A 24,629-nucleotide genomic window follows, 5' to 3' on the forward strand; every position below is an offset into this window, starting at 1 on the left:
TTATAAAGTTAATTTTTGACAGTGATTTTGTACTTAGTAAACTATAAATAAAATGCAAAGACGAATATATTTTCTAATACAAAGTCTTAATTGTCACTTATTATCCTTATCAATACCCAAAATTAGGCCCAGGGCAATCCGTTTCGCATAAGGCCCCGCAACCTCTAGGACCGGCCCTGCACAAAAGAGATTGGACCATGGCACTTAGAGCAGGTTGTAAGCTTGAAAGATGCACTGTAAATCTTGTCTTGCACCAAATGTGATTTACTTTTATTTTAGCAGGTTTTCTTTCAATGTTTATGGCAGACTTGGTAAGCTGGTCATGATCATAAAAAAAGGGTAATATTTTATGCAATTTTGCAAGCTTCTTCCTCATTGTATGAAGATGGGCAAAGAGTTGCACAGTTGTGTGGCATCAACTCTCTTCCTTTGGTAACTTATCAGAAGAGTCCAGTTAATGACAGGAGTAGGTTTTGGTGCAGTGGATGACTATGTACATACATTTGCTCAATGAAGCCTGATTACTTATGTCATCCACAATTGATACAGCTAATAACCAGCTAAGCTAGAAAATATATTGATAATTACATGAACTTACTGCATTCAAACACTCACATCATGTTTTAATTTTTTTGCATAAAAATATAAAACTAACATCAATTAAAACATTCATAAGTGTCAATCATTATTTTTTATTTTGTACAATAATTTAAATCAAATACTGTATATGTACACTGATAAGAACATTAATTTAAAAAATTGCTGTCATTAAAAAAAATAATTTTTTAAAAATTTTCAGCAGTTTCCTTGAAAATTTCTGTCTTCAAACAATTCATAAGCATGCTTTTCAGTAAGGTTAACATCATACATCAGGGCTATACTTTCAATTTCTAATGAGAAGGGACCCTCTGCAGAGTCCATAACAGTTATTCCTAAGCTGTTCACTAGAGAAAGACATGGGTATTCTTGAATGTCTTGGATTCTTCCATGGTGACTCAAATAAAACCTTGAAAATGGTAACTGAAAACATATCATTTGTAAGAGGAATCAAAGTCATATATGTAATATATTTTTGTGAGATAATTATTAGTGAAATTTATCATATATATATATATATATATATTATAGTCATTTATGTTAATGTTGTGACAATTTTTTTGTTTTCTAGCAACCCATTTCATGTTTGGATGTTTACAACTTTTTAAGCTCTGATGAAAATAAACTTTTCTAGAGCAATAGTTTACATTCTTTAAAACAGCTCATCTCATCTGTCCTTAGATTTTCATCACCAGGCTGTGACAGTTCACTTAACCAAATCCCCCTACTCTTTCCTGGCAACAGCTGTCCTTAGCAAAATATTAAGAGAAAGGCTGGTCAATTCTTTCATATTGGATGACCCTTTTCTTCAAGCTAAGTTAATGAAATTAAACAAATGACATACCTTTGAAATCTGCCAGTAAGGTCCACCTCTTGTATATAATGGAAAAGTCCATCGGTTTAGCCAATTGACATCATAATAAAAATTACAGCCCAACACAATGTTATAAGGTCTGCCATCTCCTCGTACTTTAAAGACAATACAGTTAAACAGGGACCAGTCCCAATTGGTTTCTCGAAAGAATGATTTCTGTAATAAACATTGTAACATTAAATCAAAAATGTATTGAGCTGGCATAATTTGATTCTTCAAAGAGGATATTGCCAGGAATGGTTGCATACTTTACTTAAAAAAATAAAGCAAAAAAAAAAATATTGCACAGACTTTATTTGTTTCAAGAGTATAAAATATTTATTACATATTTCTACTCTTTCAACTTAAGTTATTATTCAAAATGTTTTATGATATATTTAGTTTTCTACTTTTTTTTTTTGGTCAGTCTTATTTTCAGTGGTAATGGGCATATTAAAAAATGAATTGTCACATAATTTTTTTTCTTAAGTTATGATGGTAGACATTTGATACAAGAGGCAACTCAAAAAAAAAAAAAAAAAAAAAATATATATATATATATATATATATATACCTCATAAATTTACATAAAACAACTTCATAAATATTTAGGTTGAAGTATTGAAAAAGATAGATACACACAAGAACGTGGTCTAGTGCTCAAATACGTGGGCATGAAGCAAGATTTTAAAGCTTTTTTTTTGTAAATTTCAAGTGTAAGAGATTTTTGATGGATAAATAAATCCTGCCCAAGGCTTAGCCAGAAAGCTGGTATACTTGAATTAATATAGTTTAAAAAATGTTTTTTTTCAACGCTCGTTAATCATTTGTATTGTACATACCGGTAATGTACTGCTTTATCCAACTTTTATCAGAGTTAAAAATTAAATTATAATTCTTTATTAGAAGATAATGTCAACTAAATTAAACTTATTTACATTTAACAACCCTGATTGACTTTGTATTTGGAGAAAGCATTTATGCTGTTGGAAATGTATAAGAAAAAACAACAGTATTAAAATAACTGGGTAACAGCAAAGAACTTTCAAAGAGCATGATGTGAGAAGGTAAAGGCATGACTTCCAAATCTTTAACTTGATTCTTACTGAATGCTGAGATTTTTAATCAAAGAAGCTGCCATCAACCTGATTTAACCCAGTTTTAAGAGAACCGGTACCTGACATTATTATTTTTGGAAAGCTAGGACAATTGGTCATTGTTTTGACTGCATCATCCTGATGAAATATTGGCAAGAGAAACACATCATCTGCTCCATAAACTGCTTTGGTCTCAGATGGAAATTAAATATTGATGGTAGCTTATGAAAATATCACCAAACAAGATAAACCACAGAAATATTTTAAAGATGGTCTACCTTAGGAGTTTTTGTTGTGATATTAGCCCAGCCAGCATACTTGGTTAATCCATCTTTAGGAACTTCTTTGCAAATATTGCCATGAAACCAGCCAGTTTTGTTCTTTGAAAATGTGAACTCAGCTGTGCTTTTACCTCCCTTATTGTCACTGTCAGTGCTAACAATCCATTTGTCCACTTCTGACTGTTTATTAAATCTATATATTGAACAAAAGAAAATTCAATGGAAGCTCTCAATTATTTTAATGTTAAGTTTAAAGTAATGATATGGAGCATTCTTTTTATAACAAGAGAAGGTATCATATTATCTTGGCAGTACAAGTAAAATGTGGAATTTAATAGAATTTCCAGGCCAGTTAAAAACAGTATCTTATGCATGCTATCTGTTTTATTAGGTTGTGGTGATCTGGGATGTGTTAATTTTAAAGTAGAGTGAAGAAAAATAAAATGTATACACATCAACCAAATAAAATTTATGGCTAGTGAATGGGGCAAGAGCTCTCAAAATATTTTTTTTTATCAAAAAAGTCTCATGGGATAAAACAGATTTACAAATAATCATTGTCGAAGTGTAGCACTGTAGCCACCAAAAAAATGATGTTTATTCTCATGGATAATTATATCTTGATGAACAGTTTTTAAATCTGGACCTGGATTAGGAGACTTAAAAATAAAAAAAAACAACACTTTAGCAAAGAAACAAAATTTTAAGAAAAATGAAAATATTTATATATGTACCATTGAATGCAACTCTAAATTTAACAAAAAGCAAAGATAATAAGTTATAATCACATATAATAAAAAATGTGAAATTCTGAAATAGATATATAAATTAGAAACGATAACATTAATACTGTTTGACTGTATTAAGACCAGGCCATTTTAATTTAATATTGCTCCCATTCTGTCTGCTATTTCCATATTTTTTGTGTGGACTCTATATTTATTCCTATCATTAATAGTTTTCCCCTTTTAACCTGTATATCTTAGTGTTTAGTTAGACCATGTTTCACTTGTTTTAGTGTTAATTAGCCCCCTAATATTATATATCCTTATGTTTAGTTAGCCCCATTTTACTTTGTATATCCTTAGGGTTTAGCAAGCCTTACTAAATTTGTTATGTCTTGGAATTCTAGCTAGATGCCATTTAAGTTTTCACATCTTTCTGTTTTGTTGGCCCTCATTTCTATTATTGCAATTAGCTTGTTTCCATTTAATTTTATATCCTTGTGTTTGGTTACAGCCTTCTCTTTTAATATCCTATTATTGTGTTAGCTAGACAATAAGTAGTGTACCCCTTGCATTAAATGGTGGGGCAGATGATATAAAGGTAATCTGTTTCTGTGGCCCATGGTTAACAAGGGTGTCATGTGGCCAGTGACCAACCACCTTTGGTTTTCCCCAACTAATGTCAAGTACCCATTAGAGTAGGGTGGACTCAGGATAGGAACCCAAGACACCTCAGTTCAGAAACTAAGTGCTTTATCATTCATGTCATCATGCCCCTTTTATTAGCTATCCCCCATTTAATTTTGTATCTCAGTATGTTTGGTTAGTCATATCTAATTTATATTAGAGATGGGAAATGAACCCAACTTTTAAAGTTCGGGTTTGGTTCTGTTAAATTTGGATTGGGGTTCGGTTCGACGACGAGTATAGTTCTTGTTTGGTTCGGTCAGGTCAAAAGTTCGGGTTTGGTTACATGTCAGAAATTAGGTAATCAAAAAAATAGGTTTATGTAACAATGTTTAATTCAATTATTAATTAGATAAAACAGCCACATGAAACCTTATTCGACCGGTGGGCCATTTTAATTTCCAAATCTCGTACCCCCGACTCATTTTCTTGTCCCTTCTTGGTAAATATTCTCGTCCATCCTCTAATCTCTGGGCGTTTCTTAGCAATTTTTTTCTTGGAGGCTCAAACTAGGGATACCGCCATATTTTTATTTATGGTTTTGATTTCATAATGCTGTTTAAAGTTACATTCGAGGTGAATCAAAAGAAGACGACCCAAATTGATCCAGATGAATTTTCAAAAAATAAAAATAACTGTCAAATACTTCTCACTGAAACTGATTTTTTTTTCTAACTCAAAGAATATTGCAAAATCTTTGATTCAGTTCGGTCAAGGTAAGGACAGTTCCTTCGCTTTGTACTGATCAGTTTTAAAGTTTGGGTTCGGATCGGTTCAGTCTGTTCGGTTCGAGTTCAGTTTTGTTTCCCATCTCTAATTTATATATCCTCTTTTTCAATAAGCTAATTTAATGAGAAGTAATCATATATTGGCTAATGCATTTAACTCCATCTAACTTAAGTTGGAGAACAAAAAAAAAACTTTAACAAAGTAAAATACTGTCTACTTTTATGTATAGAATATAAATATATCCCATAGTTAATGCCTTGAAAACTTACCTGCAAAGAACTTCATAGTTTCCATGTTCACATTCTATCATAGGACTCCTGGTCCAAATATCTTTCTGTTCAGTTATAAATTTTTTTGTTTCCGGAATTATTGATTTAAAAGCTGCTGATGCTGCTTTCCTAAGTGGTGGTTTTTCTGGTTCTTCATCTCTTCCACTTTTGGTCTTCTGATAGACTATAACAGTGCTTCTTCTTGTCGAGCTTCGTTTGAAAATGGATATTTGGTTGAAATTTTCAGCAACATTTTTCAGTAAACTCCTTGGACTTGTAAGAGCAGACATTTCTAGTGACTCTGGGTTTATTTTGCAAGATCATAGAAACCAAGATCCATAGTGACTGACAATGATCACAATAAACATTATTATTATACAAATAACTAGAATCCTATAAAAAACTAGACTAAAATAGTAACTATAAAATTTTATAATGGCTTGTAGTGACAGTTATAATGTTTAAATAGTTTACAGTCTAATGCAATTTAGTTAATATAAATTTTTATTAACTTATTATAAAAAATGCCTAACTTCTAACTCTATTGATTCTTTTTTAAATACTGGTACTACATAAAAATGTATATTAATTTTTTTTATTGTAGTTGTTAAGATCAATACCCCCGCTTCCCAACAATGGCAAAGTTGAGAGAATTGTGATTTTATTTCATGATGAAAAGAAATATTTTGTTAGTTAAACATTTTCATTAAGGCTGAATAACAAGTTAGCAGGAATAATGACTGAGTGGTAAAGCACTTGGCTTCTCAACTGAGGGGCTCGGATTTGAATGTCAGTGAAGACTGGAAATTTGAGTCTGGATTTTTAAGACGCCCCTGAGTCCAACCAACTCTAAGGAGTCAATGACATTACTTGGGGAAAGTAAAGGCGGTTGGGTCATTGTGCTGTCCACATGACAACATCATTTTCCATTGGCCAGAGAAACAGATAAGCTTATAAATATCATCTGCCCCATAGATGGCAAGTTCTGAAATCTGTTGTATTTGTCATTGCTAGTTTATATGAAGTTAAATGTGAGTTTGTGGATGCCCTTGAGCATAAACAAGCCATAACAAGCTCATTTGTTTCATAAAAAAACACAAAAGAAAAGGGGTATCTGGGTGAATGTTACTGTAATCACTTTTTAAGATAAACAAAAAAATACTTTAAAAAACAACAACAAAGCTTATATTAAGCCTACTTAAATCAATTAGTTTGGATCAGTCATGTAATTAAATTTTTAATAGATCTAGATTAACAATAAAGAAGCATTTATAAAAATTTAAAGAAAAGGGGGAACGACCTGAATTCGAATTCATGGCTACAGGCTTCTCAAGCCAACTTGGTTACCACTCTGTAAGTGGAGAGTCTATGAACATGGAAGATTGTATAGTTATCTTTGTTTCTATAGTCTCATTCTATTTTTCATATTGTGTTCACTAAAGCTCAGATGATGATGTATAAAGGGACTAATTCAGCTTATACCACCACTTTAGTCAAGTACTATTTCTTTCCCTTGTTTGAGATACCAAACAAAATAATTAATTTTAACTAATTGTTTATTTATTTATTTTTATTCTTATGTTGTCAGGTAAAAGAAATAATTGTTCAAAATTTCAGGTTGATCCGAGATTGGGTGTGGAAGAAATAATGTGTACAAACTTTTGACCAGACAGACAGAGTGAGTTGATATAATTAAGCTTTGTAAATAAAATAAATTATTCACTTGTCAAGGGAAACATACCACCACATCTGTCAAGTATGATTTCTTTCATTTGCTCGATACCAAACAAAAAAAATAAGTTACCAATACCGGTTGTTAATTAACAATTTTTTAAAATTGCTTCTAGTTTTTTTCAGATACATGAAATATTTGTGCCAAATTTCAACTTGATCCAAGATTGAGTATGGGAGAAATAACATGTAGTACAAACTTTTTACCAGACAGTGTGAGTTGATTACAGCTTTGTAAAAAGAATCTGTATCAGTCTCCTATTATACACTGCACAGTAATCATAGAACCAGAGATACTCATTGATGGACAGAAACTAGCAAATAAACAATAAATAAGTTAACCTAGATGGTAAGGTAGACTACTATGTATTATATGATAGTGCCAACTTTGACAGGCTTACAGAACAAGTATGATCAAGGAGAGAACTCAGCATATCAATAGAGTCTACAGTGAAAATTATATTTTTAAAAATTGGGTGAAATTTTAAAAGACTTCTGGCGAATTTTAGGACCTCTACAAATCCGACAGTGGTATAGTCCTTTTTCCATCATTTTAATTTTTAAAATCCTGGACCTTATAATTATAGTCCTTTCATATCAAACAGCTCTTTCCACCTTTGCTAAGAAAAATATGCCAGATGAATTGGTTTGATCATGTATCAGACTTTGTTCTATAAACATAGGACAAATATGTCATAGTAGATCTATATATCTAGTAAAAGGGTCACAATTACAATGAAACAATGGACTGTACAGGTACTCCAGGTCTGATAATCAACACTCTTAAGGCAAGATAAGGCTAAGGCTAAGGCACTTAAGCCTTAAATGACTTTTCCATGAGAGCTGTGCATTGGAAAGTCCTTCTCAGGAGATTCTTAGAGATTCTACACAAAACTACAAAGATTAAGATACTCTCATCGAATGTGACATTGTGGAATCATCATGACTTGAAAAATCTAGCCCAAGATGGCTAAGATTGCTCATTATTAAATCTATATCATAAATATTAATCATAATATTAATAGTTTTAATTAATAAATTCATATGATATGATTAATGATATCATAATGTTATGATTATATGATGAATGACCATTTTTAATATCATGAATCATGTCCATGATGATGATGATGATGGTGCAGAACCATGGCATAGAGTAGATCTATAATTCTATATTCTACTATATAAAAGATCTATTCTAAGTCATGATAAGTGATAATGAAAATGAATGATAATAATCATAATCTCATGATAATCATGATAATGACAATAATGTCATTATCATATCATTATGATTAATCATTAATTTAATGAGATCGAGTGAGTCTCAGTGAGTTGAGTCTGAGTGGGTGATACTGATACTACTGATAGTGATGAGTTCAGATGAGTATTGCGTTGGTGTTTCAAGCTACGCAGAAAAGAGGATAGATCTAGATTATTCTAGAACTGCATCCGATAGCCGACAGCAAAGGAAAAAGATAAGTCCGAAAATTTAGACTGTAAATTTATTTTATTTTTTGAACCGGTACCTAAATCTAGATCTAAATATTAATATATCTAGATAATCTACACTCAACTGTCTGAACACAATTTTTCGACCTTGTTTCGTAGCTTATGTATACTTTCTTATTACAATAGTGCAATAGAGTGGTGCCCCTTGTTGCTTTCTTTTTTTCGTTTTGTTTCTTAAAATTACAAACGGCATTTAGAATCAAGCATCTGTTCTTTCATCTTGATTTTACAATCATTCAAAGCTTTAAAAAAATATAGACCTAGATCCGTGCCTAAGAATATATAGATCTAGACGTCTATAATAAGTTCAATTCATAATCTTTATTATCGTTTGCGTATATAAACGAAAACAGTCGCATCAAATGAAATTAACGTCGATTCACATTTTTAATTTTGTTGCTCACAAAGTTCAAGGATTTTCCGTAATCTCCGATGACCCTTAGTCCACTTCCTCTTTAGGCTTAGATCTATATTGGTTGTATCAAGGGACTCGGCTTTGGGCCAAATTGTTGAAGAAAAACAACTGAAAACATGGGAGCTAGATCATCAATGCTACAAGAAGATGAAATAACAGCCATACAGAAAGAAACAGGCTGTAAGAAATTTGTTAGCTCTTTAAAATCAACTTATAATTTATATTTTATGTTTACCATAGGCAGTGGCGTAGCTACCAATGGCAATGTGCGGGTGGTGCGGGCCACACAGGGCACCAAAATTCCCCCAGTGTGTATTAATTTCCTATTTCCCTGAGCGTTTCAGTAAAAACGACTAATTGTATGGACACGAAAAAACATAAACTACTGTATTTTAAACATGAACTAACGATTTATAAACTAGTCATGTCGCTATTTTGTTTCATCTCCTTGGCCTTGACTATTTCTTCAATACAATGTAAGCTATAGAACAGTTTAAATCTAATTTACTAGATTTATTTCGGACACACGGTACATGTTGTTACTACACTGATCAATGCTCTGTAATATAAAAAAGAAGAATAAGATAGGCCAACCTTTTTTTACTTTATTGTTTAGTCCATTAGTTTAATCTAGATATAGAGTCTAGAGGGTGAAAATCTGTTACATATTGCGCATGCTGTTATTGTGTATGAAATAACTGAACAATTAAAATCAACAAAGAAATATGAGACGGTTATCATTGAATCCAGAAAAAAATGATGAGACCGACATCCTGAATGATAAAAAAGAATACCGCAGGTTCTAGAGACTAAAGGACAGCACACAAGCGTGTCTTTAGTAAACTCCTCAAAAATTCATACTGAAGAAGCTGAACCATCAGACAGTGTAAACAATACAGAAAGCAGGACAATAAACTCTTGACTGAACAACATTGGAGATTGGCCTGATGTCATCAAAGATAATATTCGCATACACCTTGCCACTCAAGGATCTGAAACAGTTCAGTGTATGGACAGTCAATTCAGAGAGGTGTATAGACATCAAGAATCAGCAAAAGGAAAGGCTAGAAAGCTTCCAAAGGCTTGTTTTTTCTGGCAAATGTCAAACGGCGAGAAAGTTCTTATAAAGTGGATGTGTTATTCGCCAAAAAAAGAATCCTAATTTTGCTTCCCCTGCATACTCTTCTCAACAAGATCAAGTACCAAATCTTCAAGATGGATTCAATGATTGGTGGAGGTTATCCCCGAAAATAGAAAAACATGAGACCAGCAGAGTTCACATTCAGTCATAGCTTGCTTGGGGTGGAGCTTGAAGTTCGCCTGAGAGTAGGGAACAGTATTGACAACAAGGCCCAAGATTTGATTATACAAGAGACGAAAATCTGGAGAGACTACCTGAAGAGAATCTTGGACATCATTCGTTTTCTCTCAAAGCAAAATCTGGCACTTCGTGGGCATCGCGAGCGAGCAGAAGAAGTGTTGGAAGGGCGAAATCAAGGCAATTTCTTGGAGTTAGTAAAATTACTATCAAAGTACGATCCACTCTTGAGGGAGCATGTGCTTCGAACTAAGCTTTGTTCCAGACCGAATACATATATGTCTCCACAAATACAAAATGAATTTATTACAATATTGGAGAATCACGTTAAAAACAAATCATACAGCAAGTAAAACAAGCCAAATATTTCTTTATTATTTTTGACAGTACACCTGATATCTCAAAGCTGGATCAAACTTCCGAAATAAATTTTACGGTACGTTGTCATGGGTGCAAGTTCGTGAGTCTTTTATTGACTTCATCGACACAAAGGACAAGCATGCTGCTGAAATCGCTGAGATGATTCTAGAGAAACTGCGTTCGGGTGGCTTAGACATAATGGACTGCAGGGGTCAAGGCTATGATAATGAAAGGTCAAAACTACGGTGTCCAAAAACGTATTCTAGAAGTCAATCCCAAAGCACTATTCATTGCCTGCTCAAACCATTCTCTTAATTTAGCAGGTATTCGAGCTGCTGAAGCTGAAGTCAATTCGGTAACATTTTTTGATATCCTCATCAAAATAACCGGAACTAGCCTTAAACGTTTAGTTGAGACCCGCTGGAGCGCCAGAGGAGAAGCCGTCTCGATGATTAGGGATACATTTTCTAAAATTATAGAAACTCTGGAGACATTAACTAGCAGAGATGAAAATTCATCGGCTAGATCTGAAGCAGGTAGATTTTTAGTTGCTATTCAGTCTTTTAATTTTCTCACCTATCTTGGATTTTGGGCTCCTGTATTAACTGAAATTAATGATACGCAAGTCTACCTTCAAAAACAAGGATTGTCTATTTGAGACTGCTCACTCAAACTAAAAAGAATTAGAGACATTTTAAAGTAGTAATCGAGAGGCCATCGCTGAAGCCAGCATTACCTTTGCCAAAAGCGTGTGCTCAGAACTGAGAATCAGTACAGAACCTCAAAAACCTATTTGCCATAAGAAAAAGATGCCTGGTGAGAAAAGTGACGACTCTACTTACACACAAAGAAGAGCTACGAAGGGAAATTTATTCTACCTTGGACAGGATTGTTCAAGAAATAATCACTCGATTCGAGCAACTTCATGATGTAGCAGATAGATATGAATTTTTGTCGCTTTCCCAGCAATTAAATCCTCAGGTCGAAATCAATCTCGATAGTACTACTAGCGACATTGATAAAAACGAATTTCTGCTGGAGCAAAAGAGGCTTCAACGGTTTGTCACAGTTTCATCAGAAGCCTCCGCACTTCCAAAACAAGGACCTGTTGAGATCTTGAATTTTATAAAAAATATCAGCTAGATGATTCAGTCCCGAATATCGTCATCATTATTCGCATATTTTTTTACTATTGCGGTAAACGTCGCTACATGCGAGAGAAGTTTTTCCAAACTTAAACTGATGAAAAATTACTTGCGATCAACGATGACAAATTTACGACTCACTAATTTGGCCATTTTGTCCATTGAACAAGAGCTGGTGGAAAAATTGATTTCGATAAAATTATTGATACTTTTGCCAGCAAGAAAGCGCGTAAAACTCACTTGTAGTATGTTTAAGTCAAAATGATGTTTTGAATTAACAATATTTGATTAATGAATACATATTATTTTGAACAAAAAAGTAAAGTTTTGCATGTTATTATTTAGTTATCTTTTTTTTTGGGGGGGGGGGGGGCATCAAGATGAGGTACCGCACCAGGCATCATATACTCTAGCTACGCCACTGACTATAGGTGTAGCGGGAGGGAGGGCTCAGGGGGTTCACACCCCCCCCCCCCCAGGGGGATTTCATTTTTGCTTTAATTTTGTTTGTTTTAGATGATATTTTAATGTTAAACCCTCACTAGTCCCAGCACAACCTAGGCTAGGGGGGTGGTTTGATGTTAAAATATAATAAAATCCCCCCTCTTGTATAAAATTAAAATTAATCAAATTAATGCAATAATCATAATGACAGTCACCAAATTCCATGAGCGTAGCCATTAAGGGCCAAGGGGGATTTTGATTTTAAAACCCTCTCCAAAATATTTTTTTTAATGATAAAATCCCCTCTTCAATATAAGACTTTTAAAAGCATAAAAGTCACCAGATTCTATGAGCGTATTAGCCAAGAGAGGTTTTGAGTTTAAAACCCCCTCTTCAATGTTATTCTTAAGCATAGCTAAGTGAGTTTTGAGTTTGTTTAAAAAAAAACCTCCATAGAATTTTTAGTTTAAACCCCCTCCCCAAAAGATGGTTTTGATGATAAAACTTCTCTTTTCCATATATAAAATCTAAAGCAAACTACAGTAACCAAATTCCATGAATGTAGCCAGGAGGGGTTACAAAGTTCTACCAGTCGCTAGGCTCCATTATTACCTGATGCTGAAATAGTGCTTGGGGGTGTCTACAGTCTTTCCACTATGTCCAGGAAGAATCTATTCTAGGGCACAATAAACATCTTCTGAAAGAATGAAGGGTTGGAATGTAATAAAGATTAATTACGTGCAAAACACACACACTCATATAGATATATATGGAGGGAGAAAAATTCCCCCCCCCCCCCTTCCAATTCCTTGAGTGTCTCTTGTCTATATAATTCTTAATATACTTTTATAGATTTAGATATAGTTATAAAGACTCTAGATCTACATCTATCTAGACCTAGTAACAAAGTTTAAAGTCATAGAATCTAAGAAATGATAGATCTATCTTATTTAGATTTTAAGTTATTATCATAATCATTTCATATAAAAAATCATAATGTTAATCTTGAGACTTGAATCCTGCTTTCTTAGTCCTAGAAAAAACAATGTCATCTGTTTTCTGGATCTAGTTCTATCTATTCTAGTAATACCAGAATCTTGAGGTTCTTAACTCTCAAGCCATCGAGATCATCATTATCATAGCCATCCAGTTGGCACTAACTTTAAGTTTTATAGAAGATTAACTTCTAAATTGTCTAAATCATCAAGCAATCTTATTTATGGTCTGCCTTTTGGCTTGGTTTTTGCTAGCACACTATTTTCATCCCTTTATTTTGTGACATTTTTTTCAAAAGGACCTCCCTACCATAATTTTTAGGCTTAATTTTCTCATAAATGATGTCTCCTGATTACTATGTTCTTCATCCAGTTAAATCTTATATTTCTCCCTATAATTTTTACTATTTTCTGTTGTTTTTGTTAGTGTTTAGGTCTCACATGCAATCTTTTATTTTTTTAAATTGTATTGAACTTCTAGATATTTGAATGTTTATACTTTTAAAATAAAAGTGGTCATTAATTGTAGAGGTTGGTAGACAGGATCTTATCTTATCTTATTTAATACAGACGTTACTTCAAAAAAGAAGATGATTACGTCCTACGCATCATGCATATTAACCAATGACTTAAATTCTGCCAAGTCCTGGTTTTCCTGGCTAGCTCAGGCAACCCATTCCATGCTCTAATAGCACTAGGGAAGAAGGAGTATTTGTACAAATTTGTCCTAGCATATGGGACGAGGAATGTGCCTTTATCTTTGTGTCTTTCAGAGTATTTTATTAAATTTTGTTTTTGTATTTGAAGATTATGGTTCAGTGTTTTATGTATAATTGCTACTTTACTTTTGAGTCTTCTGTCCTGAAGGCTTTCTAAATTTAGTGATTTTACTAAAGGTGTTACTCTAGTCAAATGTGAATATTCGTTTGTTATGAATGTCACTGCTCTATTTTGTGTCTGTTCCAGTTTTTTAATGTTTTCTTGAGTTGAGGGGTCCCAAACGGAGGATGCATATTCTATTATTGGCCTAACCAATGTTACAATAACATTTTAGTTTTGTGTTCTTATTTGATTTATAGAAATTTCTTTTAATAAACCCTAATGCTTTGTTGGATTTTTTTATAGTTTCATCAATATGTGGATTCCATGACAGTTTTTCATTTATTATAACACCTAGGTATTTTGCGTTTTTAGTCTGTGTTACTGGTTTGCCATGAATAAGATAAGTGGAATTAATTTGTTTTAGTTTTTAGTTTTTTGTTACTCTTAACAACTGACATTTTTCTGGGTGGAAAGACATGCTCCAATTTGATTCCCATTTCTGTAATTCATCTAATTCTCTTTGTAAAATATCTGTGTCTTGTGTTGTTTTTATTGTTCTATATATTATGCAATCGTCTGCAAATAATCTGACTTTTGTTCCTGAACTAATGCAATTTGGTAAATCATTTATGTAAATTAAAAATAGTAGTGAACCCAAGACTGTTCCTTGAGGTACACCTGAGTTTACTGTTATCGGTGTTGATTTAGAGCCATTTATTATTACATTTTGTTCTCTCCCTATCAGAAAATCTTTAATCCACTGATGCAGTGGACCATTAATGCCGAAATATTTTAATTTTTTAAGCAAACTATGGTGGTGAACTTTGTCAAAAGCCTTGGAAAAGTCTAGTAAGATAGCATCTATTTGTTCCACTATTATCTAAACCTTTTGAAAAATCATCAATTAGTCCTATTAGTTGTGTTTCACATGATCTAAATTTCCTAAAGCCATGTTGGTATGGGGTGAGGACATTATGTTTGTCTAAGTGGTTTATGATGTTGCTACATATTATGTGTTCTAGGATTTTACATGTGATGCATGTAATCTATAAAGTAGTTAATTGTAATTGCTCCCTTTATGTTGTGTGTCAAATTGAAAAGGAACCCATGTGTGATCATCTTTCTGTCTTAAGCCTCATTTAATTGCAAATTCATGTGATTTTTTTCTCCCTGACTGATTTTTTTTTTTTAGAGGTCATCTATTTTAGTCATCAGTTTGTTGAGTATTTCAAATTCATACAGGTATTTCTTGTTGATATAGTTGACACAAATTTGGTGGATTAATATACCATATTAATAATATTTAATAGCCCCAAGTCCACCCAACTTTAAAGTGGTTGGCTGTTGAGCTAGGAACATGACACATTGTTAAACATCAGCCATAGAAAAAGATGACCTTCACATCATCTGCTCCATAGATTGCAATGTCTGAAAGGGGTATTTAGATGTGTAATGGAGCCATGAGTACTGTTTACCATTCGTTTTGAATTACTTCATCCCGAATTCTTGATATTAGATTACATATCTTTGAGCATGATAATCCTTTCCTCCATAAATAGTTAGCGTTGGTCCTTCCTGTTGCATTGTGGTCCCTCATGGTCCTAGTTATTTCTAAGTGTTTGTGGGTTTACTAAAGGATCTTGATCTCGATGGGGCAGTTCATATTCCTCATTGCCTTCTTCTTAAGTTGCATTTAGTGGTGCTTCAAAGTATTAAGCCCATCTTTCAAGTACCTGCTTACTTATTAACTTCCCTCTGTTATCAAACAGGCCCTCTACAATAAGTTAACTTAGTAGATTTCACCATGCTCAAGCCCATTATAGACACATGCTTGTCTTATCACTTTCAGTATCTACCTTCTCTTTTTTTTTTTCATTTCTGAATCTAAAAATGTAGGACATTGTCTACTGTTTTACTTGGACCTTGGGGAGCTCTTACAATGTTCCCAAATCCTTGTCTATTGTAAGGCATGGATGTACATGTTGTTTTTTTTTTTTGTATAAAAAAATTATAAATATTTAAATTTTAAGACTTTCACAAAGAGCTTAATAACATTTTTTTATTTCAGTTTCAAGTAATCAAATTGTACGCTTATACAGTCGGTTTACTAACCTGGATAAAAATAATCAAGGCTATTTAAGGTAAACGTTGAACCCTAAGTCATCATACTTTTCTTCAACTGCCATGTTGTTGAAAGACCATCACTTTACGAGAGTGCAAAACTACTTGCTTTATTAATTACTTACTTACAGCCTGTCACCTGTATTGGAGTATGGGGCCGCCAACACTAGATCTTCATAGTTCACTTTCGTGGGCCATCCTTCCCATCTCATTCCAGGTGTAACTAAACTTTACACGGTCCTCACATTCCATGTTCCTATAATGTTTCCTGGTCTCTAGAAGGATATTCGGCTTAACTGTTTTCTATTTGGGTTTAACGACCATGATTCTTCAGGTGGAAGAGCCTTCAGAGCTCTCAGGACAAAGTTTTCAGTTATTTTTGGTTAGCTTTCTGTAGCTATTTAATCTCCACTTCTAGCAGTGATTGATTATAACCAATTGAAGGTTATCTAGTTATGTGATATGCTTTTCAAATTAAAGTCACTAAGGTCCCAAATTTCAACCCTGTCAACTACTTTTCAGGCTGTACTGCAGGAGATATAAATGATAATCTTTTTTAAATGAACATCTCAAAGTTATTAAAAGAAAACAATTGATGATTTTCAGAACAGCAAGCAATTATGTGTGGACAATCTTAACTTCCTGCCCTGCAAAGAGCAATCTACAATCTTCCAACTAAGAACAGGACACAAACCTCTTTTAAATTACCATCTTAACTAAATAAATTCCACACATTTCCCCCTTTGTAGACACTGCGCCCACCCTTATGAAACACTAAACCATATCCTTTTTGAATGCCCATTCCTAATCCACCTTAGGCAGACCCTACTACCACTACAGCCCAACATAACCAACACCCTGTATGGCAGTGCTGAACAACTGAAGAAAACAGCACACTATTTTTCCTTGCCACAGTTTGCAAAAGAGCTCACAGCTCAGCAGCAAAAAGCTGACTATAAGAATGTATGAAATAAAAACATTATTTTATAAAACTCACCAACATGGCTTTATAAAATGTCAATAATGTGAGACTCCAGTGCAGGAGGATACATGATTTTTTAGAAAGAGGCTTAGTGTAGATTTCTCTGAAATGTTTCATAGATAAAAATAAAAGCAATATCTGTTCATGATCAGTCTCTGATGAACTAGAAAATAAAAAAAAACAACTAAGAGTAACAGTAATAAAATCTTTGTGGTGAAAGAAATGATATTCAAACAAATTGTAGTTGTATCCAAATTGAATAAGAACATGAAACAAAATTATTTCATTCTAGTTTAGGGGTGTGGTGGCTGAGTGGTAGAGCACTTGTTTTCTGACTGAGGGCTCTTAGGATTGAATCTCTTTGGTTTCTGAAGACTTGGATTTTGAATATGAGGATTTTTAGGATGCCCCTCAGTTCGCCCAACTCTATTGGGTGCCTGACATTTGGGAAAGTAAAGGTGGTTGGTCATCTTGCTAGCCACATGACAAACTCCATAACTGTCGACCGTCGAAACAGATGTCCTTTACATCATCTGCCCATTAGATTGCCAGGTCTGAAAGGTGTGCCAAACTACTTTCATTCTAGTTTGATTAATACGAGAAAATACACCCCTCTAATGAAGAAAACATTAAACTATTTAAACCATGTATATACTGATACTCATTGCAAAATATTTGTAAAAAAATTTTTTTCCATTTACTTTAGCCGAGCAGACTTTCTACGCATCCCTGAATTAGCAATAAATCCCTTAGGTGATAGAATTGTACATGCATTTTTTAAGGAAAGGTAAGATTTAAATCATAGCAAATTTTTATCTTTTATTATTAAACTTTTTTATTTTGTTTGTGTAACTTCTTTACCAATTATTTATTACTAGTGTTCCTCTAATTTTGTACATATTTACATTTTTAATGAAATAATTACATTTACTTTACAGTAATTCTGTCACTGTGAACTTTCGTGATTTTATGAGAGTTTTGGCCAGATTTAGACCAGTGAAGAAAAATAACACCAAAAATAAGCTAAATGACAGAGAAGAAAAGTTAAGATGTAAGTCTGCTATAAATTATATAACTTAGTAATGATGATTTTACTTGTTAATAATTTACTTGTTTTGATAGGTGTTTGTATTGTTTAAAGTATAAAAAGATATTTTAGTAAAAATCTACTGTCTGGTGATGACTTTAAAACGGATACTAGCAATAGAGTTAGTAATTATATATTAATTTATCTATTTTACTTTCAGACCTCATTAACCAAAATATTTATTAAATCTTTTTTTCCTTTCATTCTTTATTAAATAGACCTCCTATAGGGTTATCTTAAAGTTGTATTAAATTGAAACAGGTTACTTTGCATTATCTTATTAATGCATAGACTCATTCATGACTTATTTATGCATAGTTCAGTGTTGAATAATTGGTCTATATATATGGCTATAAGAAACTAGATGTATTAATCTAAACTATCTAATAAAGAATAACAAGGACTGAAAAAAATATTTTAAGATAAATCTTAGAGGTCGCTTGAGGACAATAGGAAAGACTTCTTGTAAGTCAACACAACTTAGTTTAAGATTGTTTTCTTGAGACAGTAAGTCAAGACTGAACTTAGTTTTAAGATTGTTTTCTTGAGATAGTAATTCAAGACTGAACTTAGATTAAGATTGTTTTCTTGAGATAGTAATTCAAGACTGAACTTAGATTAAGATTGTTTTCTTGAGATAGTAATTTAAGACTGAACTTAGATTAAGATTTTCTTGAGATAGTAATTCAAGACTGTACTTTGTTTAAAGATTGTTTTCTTGAGATAGTAATTCAAGACTGTACTTTGTTTAAAGATTGTTTTCTTGAGATAGTAAGTCAAGACTGAACTTAGTTTTAAGATTGTTTTCTTGAGATAGTAATTCAATACTGTACTTAGTTTAAAGATTGTTTTCTTGAGATAGTAAGTCAAGACTGGACTTAGTTTTAAGATTGTTTTCTTGATATAGTAATTCAATACTGAACTTAGATTAAGATTGTTTTCTTGAGATAGTAATTCAAGACTGTACTTTGTTTAAAGATTGTTTTCTTGAGATAGTAATTCAAGACTGAACTTAGATTAAGATTGTTTTCTTGAGATAGTAATTCAAGACTGATCTTAGTTTAAAGATTGTTTTCTTGAGACAGTAAGTTAAGACTGTACTTAGTTTAAAGATTGTTTTCTTGAGACAATAAGTCAATACTGTACTTAGTTTAAAGATTGTTTTCTTGAGACAGTATCTAGCAGTATAAAAACTGTTGTTGTTTTTTTCCTTTGCTTTTCAGTTGCATTTAAAATGTATGACCTTGATGGGGATGACATGATATCTCGAGACGAACTGTTAAATGTTCTTCATATGATGGTTGGTGCAAATATATCTGATGAACAGGTAAAATAGACTCATACTTAATATATTTCAATGTTGTTATCTTATCACTGTTAGATATATAATGCAAATTGTTCAATGTTTGTAATATAACACAATAGAAGTAATAACTTTTCTTTGTTCAATTTGCAAATTAATTCATTGACCTATGTAATAGAAAAGAAATATATAGGCTAGACCTAATGCTAGAAATGATTTATTTTTTCTCTACTCACCTCCACTGGAAGCACTGCAAATGCATTGAATACATAGATGTATAGTATTTTCATTTAATAGCCATATTTTAATATTTTCAGCTTGGTAGCATAGCCGACAGAACAATTTCGGAAGTTGATCTAGACAATGATCAGAATATTTCATTTGAAGAATTTGTCAAGGTAATCTTTCAATTTAAAAAAAAAATTTTTTTGTCTGTTATGTATGGTAAATCTGTCATGTTTAGATCTAAAAAACTAAAACTTTCTATTTGAAAATTAAATTTCCGCACCCCCCTTGCTTGGCATAGATTCAATGGCTAATTTTGGTCTTTTGAAAACCAACCCTTTTGTTTTTTAAATCAAGTATGCTTTTTTATTCTTTTTAAATGAGGTTGTCTTATAACTTTTATTTTTTTTTCTAAAAAATTAAATATGCATATTTTGTGGAAATACATATATAAATTATATAAAAAAAAAAAAAGATTAAAAAGACATTTTTTGTTGTACACTTAATCTAATATAGATATCATAATGTGGTGAATACAATTTTCTAGTCTTCATTATGCAGACCTGCCTACCGTTACGCAAAATGCGTATTCGTTACGCAAAATCTCCCAAAAATGACCGTCAGTACGCAAATACGCATATAACCCGCCGCGTTACGCATTTCGTATTCTTTTTTTCCCCCTCTCTTGACTAGCGCTTATGAGCGGTCACGGAGATCACGCTAAGCCGTCCTGTTGCACTGTTGGGGGGGGGGGGGGGGGGGACAGAAAAGGTGGGGGAACACATTGTGTCCATATCTATATGTTGATTGGTTCTTAAAAGCAATTAGATTTAGTCTAGAAATGAAGAACGCGAGAGTGAGGGAGTGGCGGGTTGGTACGTGACCTCCATGTCAAAGGCGCTGGTTGGTACCGTCAATTAGCTGATACACCAACGTGACTTTTTTTTTTTTGTAAGTTCATTAGTAGAAATTAATTATGAATCCCTGATTCCCGTATTCATTTGTATAGAAAAAAATATCGAAGTGCTATCCATTCAAAACACATTTAGTGACATTGTAGATCTGGACTCTATATCTAGAATCTAGATAACTTTTTATACACTAATACAGGAATAGATCTAGCTAGTCATTACGTTATGTCATGATTCTCTACATTACTCTACAATCTAGATCCAATTTAGTTGTAGATTTATAGATTTAGTATGATTTAGATTGACTAGATCTAGATCGATAACATCTACTACCATCTAGATCTAGACTAGATTCTTAGTAGTCTTAGTATAGAACAGATCAAGGATGAAGGTAGGCCTACGAAAGTTTGGAGTAGACCTACGTTTTCGGCAACACTCTTAAGCCCAGATCTAGAATAAATTATATTCATTATGTAGACATAGATCCAGATCTAGGCTAGATATCATCTCTATTGTCGTATTGATCTAGATTTAGATTGAAGATCTAATCATGACATCTAGATCTAATATTATATATATATATATGTATGACAAAATAGTGGATCATGTAGAATGTAGATCTAAGTGTTACCCATTCTGGTGCCAAAATACACATTTTGACCATCAGCCTTACGCATTGGGACTTTTTTGGTAGGCAGGTCTGATTATGTTTAAACAAAAATGCATTAGCCACTTCTGGTCTCTCAAAGTATATCCTTTTTTTTTTATTTCTCAATTGAGTTTACATATTGTGTTCACATTTTAAGAACAAATTTATAAAGGCATTTTTGAGTTAATCTTTCGTTAGCTAAATAGGATCTAGATTATTTATTATTGTAAATGTGATTTTGAAAGTTTGTTTGTAACACAAAATCTCTTTGTTTCTACATTCATTCATCATATTGTCTTTTGTTTAAATAACCATTTCTTATTCTGTGATTGTCTGTTCTTTCAGGCTATGGAGAGAGTTGATGTTGAACAGAAAATGAGCATTAGGTTTTTAAACTAATCTACAACCACAGAAGAGGACACAGAAAATAGTTATTATTGTATTATTAACTATTTCAAGACTAGTAGACAATACAATAAAACATCCATTGTTTTTTAAATTATTCAGTTAAAGTCAGGTCAGTGTGGTCAGAAGCCATTGCTACCAAACTACAGAAACACAATGGTGTAATTTTTATTTCTTTATCAAAACATTCCTTATTTAAAAAAAATATTTTTAAATGCACATAAAAAAGAGCACAAAATTATGAACTTTCAATCCAGCTCACATTTGTAATATTGTCACTTCACCTTTGACCTTCTTTTTTAAATTTTTGAGCCAATAAATTTGTTGGATATAATCTTTCTGGCACTAAAATAATTGCTAGTCATCTCTTCTGTAACCCCCTTTTGGAAATGGTATTTATATGCGACCAAGTTGCATTGTTGATAATTTATGAACACCCTCCAATCTAGATTGAGTAGTCAAAGCTTATGTTAAAAAGTTGAAAAGCCTGTAGAAACATTGTGTTCACTGGCCTCATGTAATGTTTGTTTCTCTTTCTAAAATTAAACTCTACAGCAAAGCTAATTACAATATTTGTAATAGTTTATAGTTCGGGCTGACAAAAACAGTATTTTTTTTCTGGTGTTTTTAAACAGGCTACTTTGACTGCAATAGTCTCTACAAACTTGGATACATTTATTAGGGTAAAAATGGAAAGGTGGATCAGTCCTGGATCTCATCATTCAGCATTTCAAAAGTTTATAACACATTTCCCTCCCTCCCTTTTTTTTTTTAATTTTCTGTTTGTATCACTTTGCCATCATGACACACAAACGTGTCTTCATACTTAGCTCTCGTAGGCTGTGATTGGTGTACATTTCAATCCGAAATAACTTTTATTTGTGTATGTGCGGAGTGTAACACGCAAAACCAATTGTAATGTGCATGCTTTAGGAAATATGACATTTTTTATTATTATTTGGATTTATGACGTTGCTATGAAAAATGTGTATCGGGTATACAGTGTGTTATATTGTGCTTGGAAGAATAGTACATTGAAGTAATTACTTTTCCAATGAGCATATTTGATTTATTTATTGTTTGGTTGAAAGATTTAAAGAAATTTTAAACTGGTGAACTATGCATTTTAGGTTTACACAGAACATATACAAGTATCTGTTGAATCTATTTTTAGTTAAGATAATTTTGTGTTTGGTTTTATAACCTAAAATTTACTTTGACTGATGACATCCTTAGAGTGGTCAGGATGTTGAATTTTCTACACTGTGCTACTGTAATGCTATAGATTTCAATTCTATGTCTTTATAGATGCAATATAATGACCTGTTACTAAACAACTTGATGGTTAAGGGTCAATCCTGATAATTTAATTATGTGAATTTTACAATAATTAACGGAAATCTAATAAATAAGTACCATGTGGTTTTGAACAAAGTTGTAACATCTTGCAAAATTGAATGCCAACATATTTTATTCTATTTGTATTGAGTCATTTGTACATTGATTAGTTAATTTGGGTAATTTTCATTTATGCTCCTTCTATTTTATCCTAATTACCTGTTAAGTGTTGAAACTCAAGACACCATGTCTTCTTTCACCTCACTGTTATCAACTGGTTGTTACACCCAAAGCATTCAGCTAGTTTGTAGATACATTTGAGAAGTCTGTAAAATACTTAGGTTGGTAATTTTTTCTTCTTACCAACTCATATATCCTTGAAGTGTAAGTATTAATAATCATGATGTTTTATTTTAAAGTTGGTATCAATGTTGTTTTTTACACTAGACAGTGACAGGTGTTGATAGATCTGCTTCATGTTTTCATTTCCTAGTTTAGGGACATTTACATAGGACAAGAATGTTTCACTCATTATGTTGTCCCCACTAAACTGCATCTGTAGACTAAAAATAACTCCTCTGAGCTACTGATGGGTTTCATCATTTGGATATTATATAGTTTGGGAAGAGCATTTAAAAATGTTACAAACATTTTTTCTGTATTTAAGCATGCTTATACTGCGATAAACCTGAATATCCATGTGTGCTGATTCAAACCAAATCTTTAATTTGACTGAAGAATCTTGTACTCTGTTTTAAACATGTTTTGGCTACTTGATACCACTCAGTATATTTCCTTATTCCAGACATAAGTTTTGAATATGTTCTTCATTTTGTTTTTTTGTCACAATGTAACTTTTTTTTTTAACTCTGTTATTTATAAAATAATTTTATTTTCAAAATTATATCAGCTGAAAATATATTTGATAGATAAAGGGTAAACTTTTTATATTTTCTTTTTGAGCAGATAAAATCACAAAATATTGTTAATGTTTTTAATGACAAAAATAAAGGAAAAAAAATGTATATATTGATCTACTCTTGATTTCATTTTGTTACTATTCTAGATAATTTAATTTAAAAAATTGAATACTAAAGGTAGGAATGGCAAAAAAGAGTTTACCCAGCTCTTCAATTAGTTGTGTCCCTTAGCCAGCTGGAGAATGAGATGTAGGTTTGAAAAGTATGGTCCAAGAGGGTTTAAAGAATGTAATAAAAAAAAAAAGGAAACAATTTTTCGGTTGTAAAAAAAACAGTTTTAGATCATTATGCATGGGACATTTGAGGTAATAGTACTGACATAGCAACTAGATCTGTAATACATGTGATTGTCCTATGTTCATCTTCTTCGTATTAAGTTAGACATCTTGTGGCAGACATTTGACATAACGATGTGCATCAGAAGAATTTCACCCATTCTGACAAAAAGAAACTTGCAAAGAATCATGCTAGTAGAGATGTTATTGACATTTCTTGTAAGAGTCAATATTGTTGCAGATAGCTCTCACGAAAATGTATACATTTTAATAATAGGTCCTTTTTTTGAAGATGAAAGTGAATTTATTTTTAAGTCATTTGACTTGGTTAACATTCATTTATGTATTGATAATAAAAAAAAATAGTCCCTTG

The 24,629-nt window shown here is 32.3% G+C and overlaps 2 protein-coding genes across 7 annotated transcripts; one reads left to right on the plus strand and one right to left on the minus strand.

Annotated features, from left to right (window-relative positions):
- Window positions 1-672: 672 nt before the first annotated feature.
- LOC106062561 (complex I intermediate-associated protein 30, mitochondrial-like) lies at window positions 673-8,879 on the minus strand. 6 transcript variants are annotated; one of them, XM_056024075.1, is made up of 5 exons: window positions 8,742-8,879; window positions 5,239-5,583; window positions 2,826-3,021; window positions 1,442-1,627; window positions 673-1,020 (listed from the first exon to the last, which is right to left on the minus strand). In XM_056024075.1, the coding sequence occupies exons 2-5, from the start codon at window positions 5,526-5,528 to the stop codon at window positions 796-798; spliced, it is 897 nt and encodes a 298-aa protein (XP_055880050.1). In that variant the 5' UTR covers window positions 5,529-5,583; window positions 8,742-8,879; the 3' UTR covers window positions 673-795. The 6 variants fall into 6 exon arrangements, with proteins under 6 accessions (XP_055880050.1, XP_055880047.1, XP_055880048.1 ...); XM_056024072.1 differs by lacking the exon at window positions 8,742-8,879 and adding an exon at window positions 8,547-8,681; XM_056024073.1 differs by lacking the exon at window positions 8,742-8,879 and adding an exon at window positions 8,499-8,597.
- LOC106062558 (calcineurin B homologous protein 1-like) lies at window positions 8,865-24,034 on the plus strand. Its single transcript, XM_013220848.2, has 7 exons — window positions 8,865-9,076; window positions 16,049-16,121; window positions 17,790-17,870; window positions 18,022-18,134; window positions 19,394-19,497; window positions 19,791-19,871; window positions 21,604-24,034. The coding sequence occupies exons 1-7, from the start codon at window positions 9,013-9,015 to the stop codon at window positions 21,655-21,657; spliced, it is 570 nt and encodes a 189-aa protein (XP_013076302.2). The 5' UTR covers window positions 8,865-9,012; the 3' UTR covers window positions 21,658-24,034.
- Window positions 24,035-24,629: the final 595 nt, after the last annotated feature.

The sequence above is a fragment of the Biomphalaria glabrata genome, chromosome 3 (assembly GCF_947242115.1).
Source record: "Biomphalaria glabrata chromosome 3, xgBioGlab47.1, whole genome shotgun sequence".
Taxonomy (NCBI): domain Eukaryota; kingdom Metazoa; phylum Mollusca; class Gastropoda; family Planorbidae; genus Biomphalaria; species Biomphalaria glabrata.

Bases quoted from the DNA above. Each gene is read 5' to 3' on its own strand.
- LOC106062561 (XM_056024075.1), bottom strand. From the start codon at position 5,528: ATGTCTGCTCTTACAAGTCCAAGGAGTTTACTGAAAAATGTTGCTGAA. The intron at 3,022-5,238 runs GTAAGTTTTCAA...TTCAATATATAG, and splicing joins AACTATGAAGTTCTTTGCAG to ATTTAATAAACAGTCAGAAG. The intron at 1,021-1,441 runs GTATGTCATTTG...ATATGTTTTCAG, and splicing joins CTTACTGGCAGATTTCAAAG to TTACCATTTTCAAGGTTTTA.
- LOC106062558 (XM_013220848.2), top strand. From the start codon at position 9,013: ATGGGAGCTAGATCATCAATGCTACAAGAAGATGAAATAACAGCCATA. The intron at 16,122-17,789 runs GTAAACGTTGAA...CATTTACTTTAG, and splicing joins AATAATCAAGGCTATTTAAG to CCGAGCAGACTTTCTACGCA. The intron at 17,871-18,021 runs GTAAGATTTAAA...TTTACTTTACAG, and splicing joins CATGCATTTTTTAAGGAAAG to TAATTCTGTCACTGTGAACT.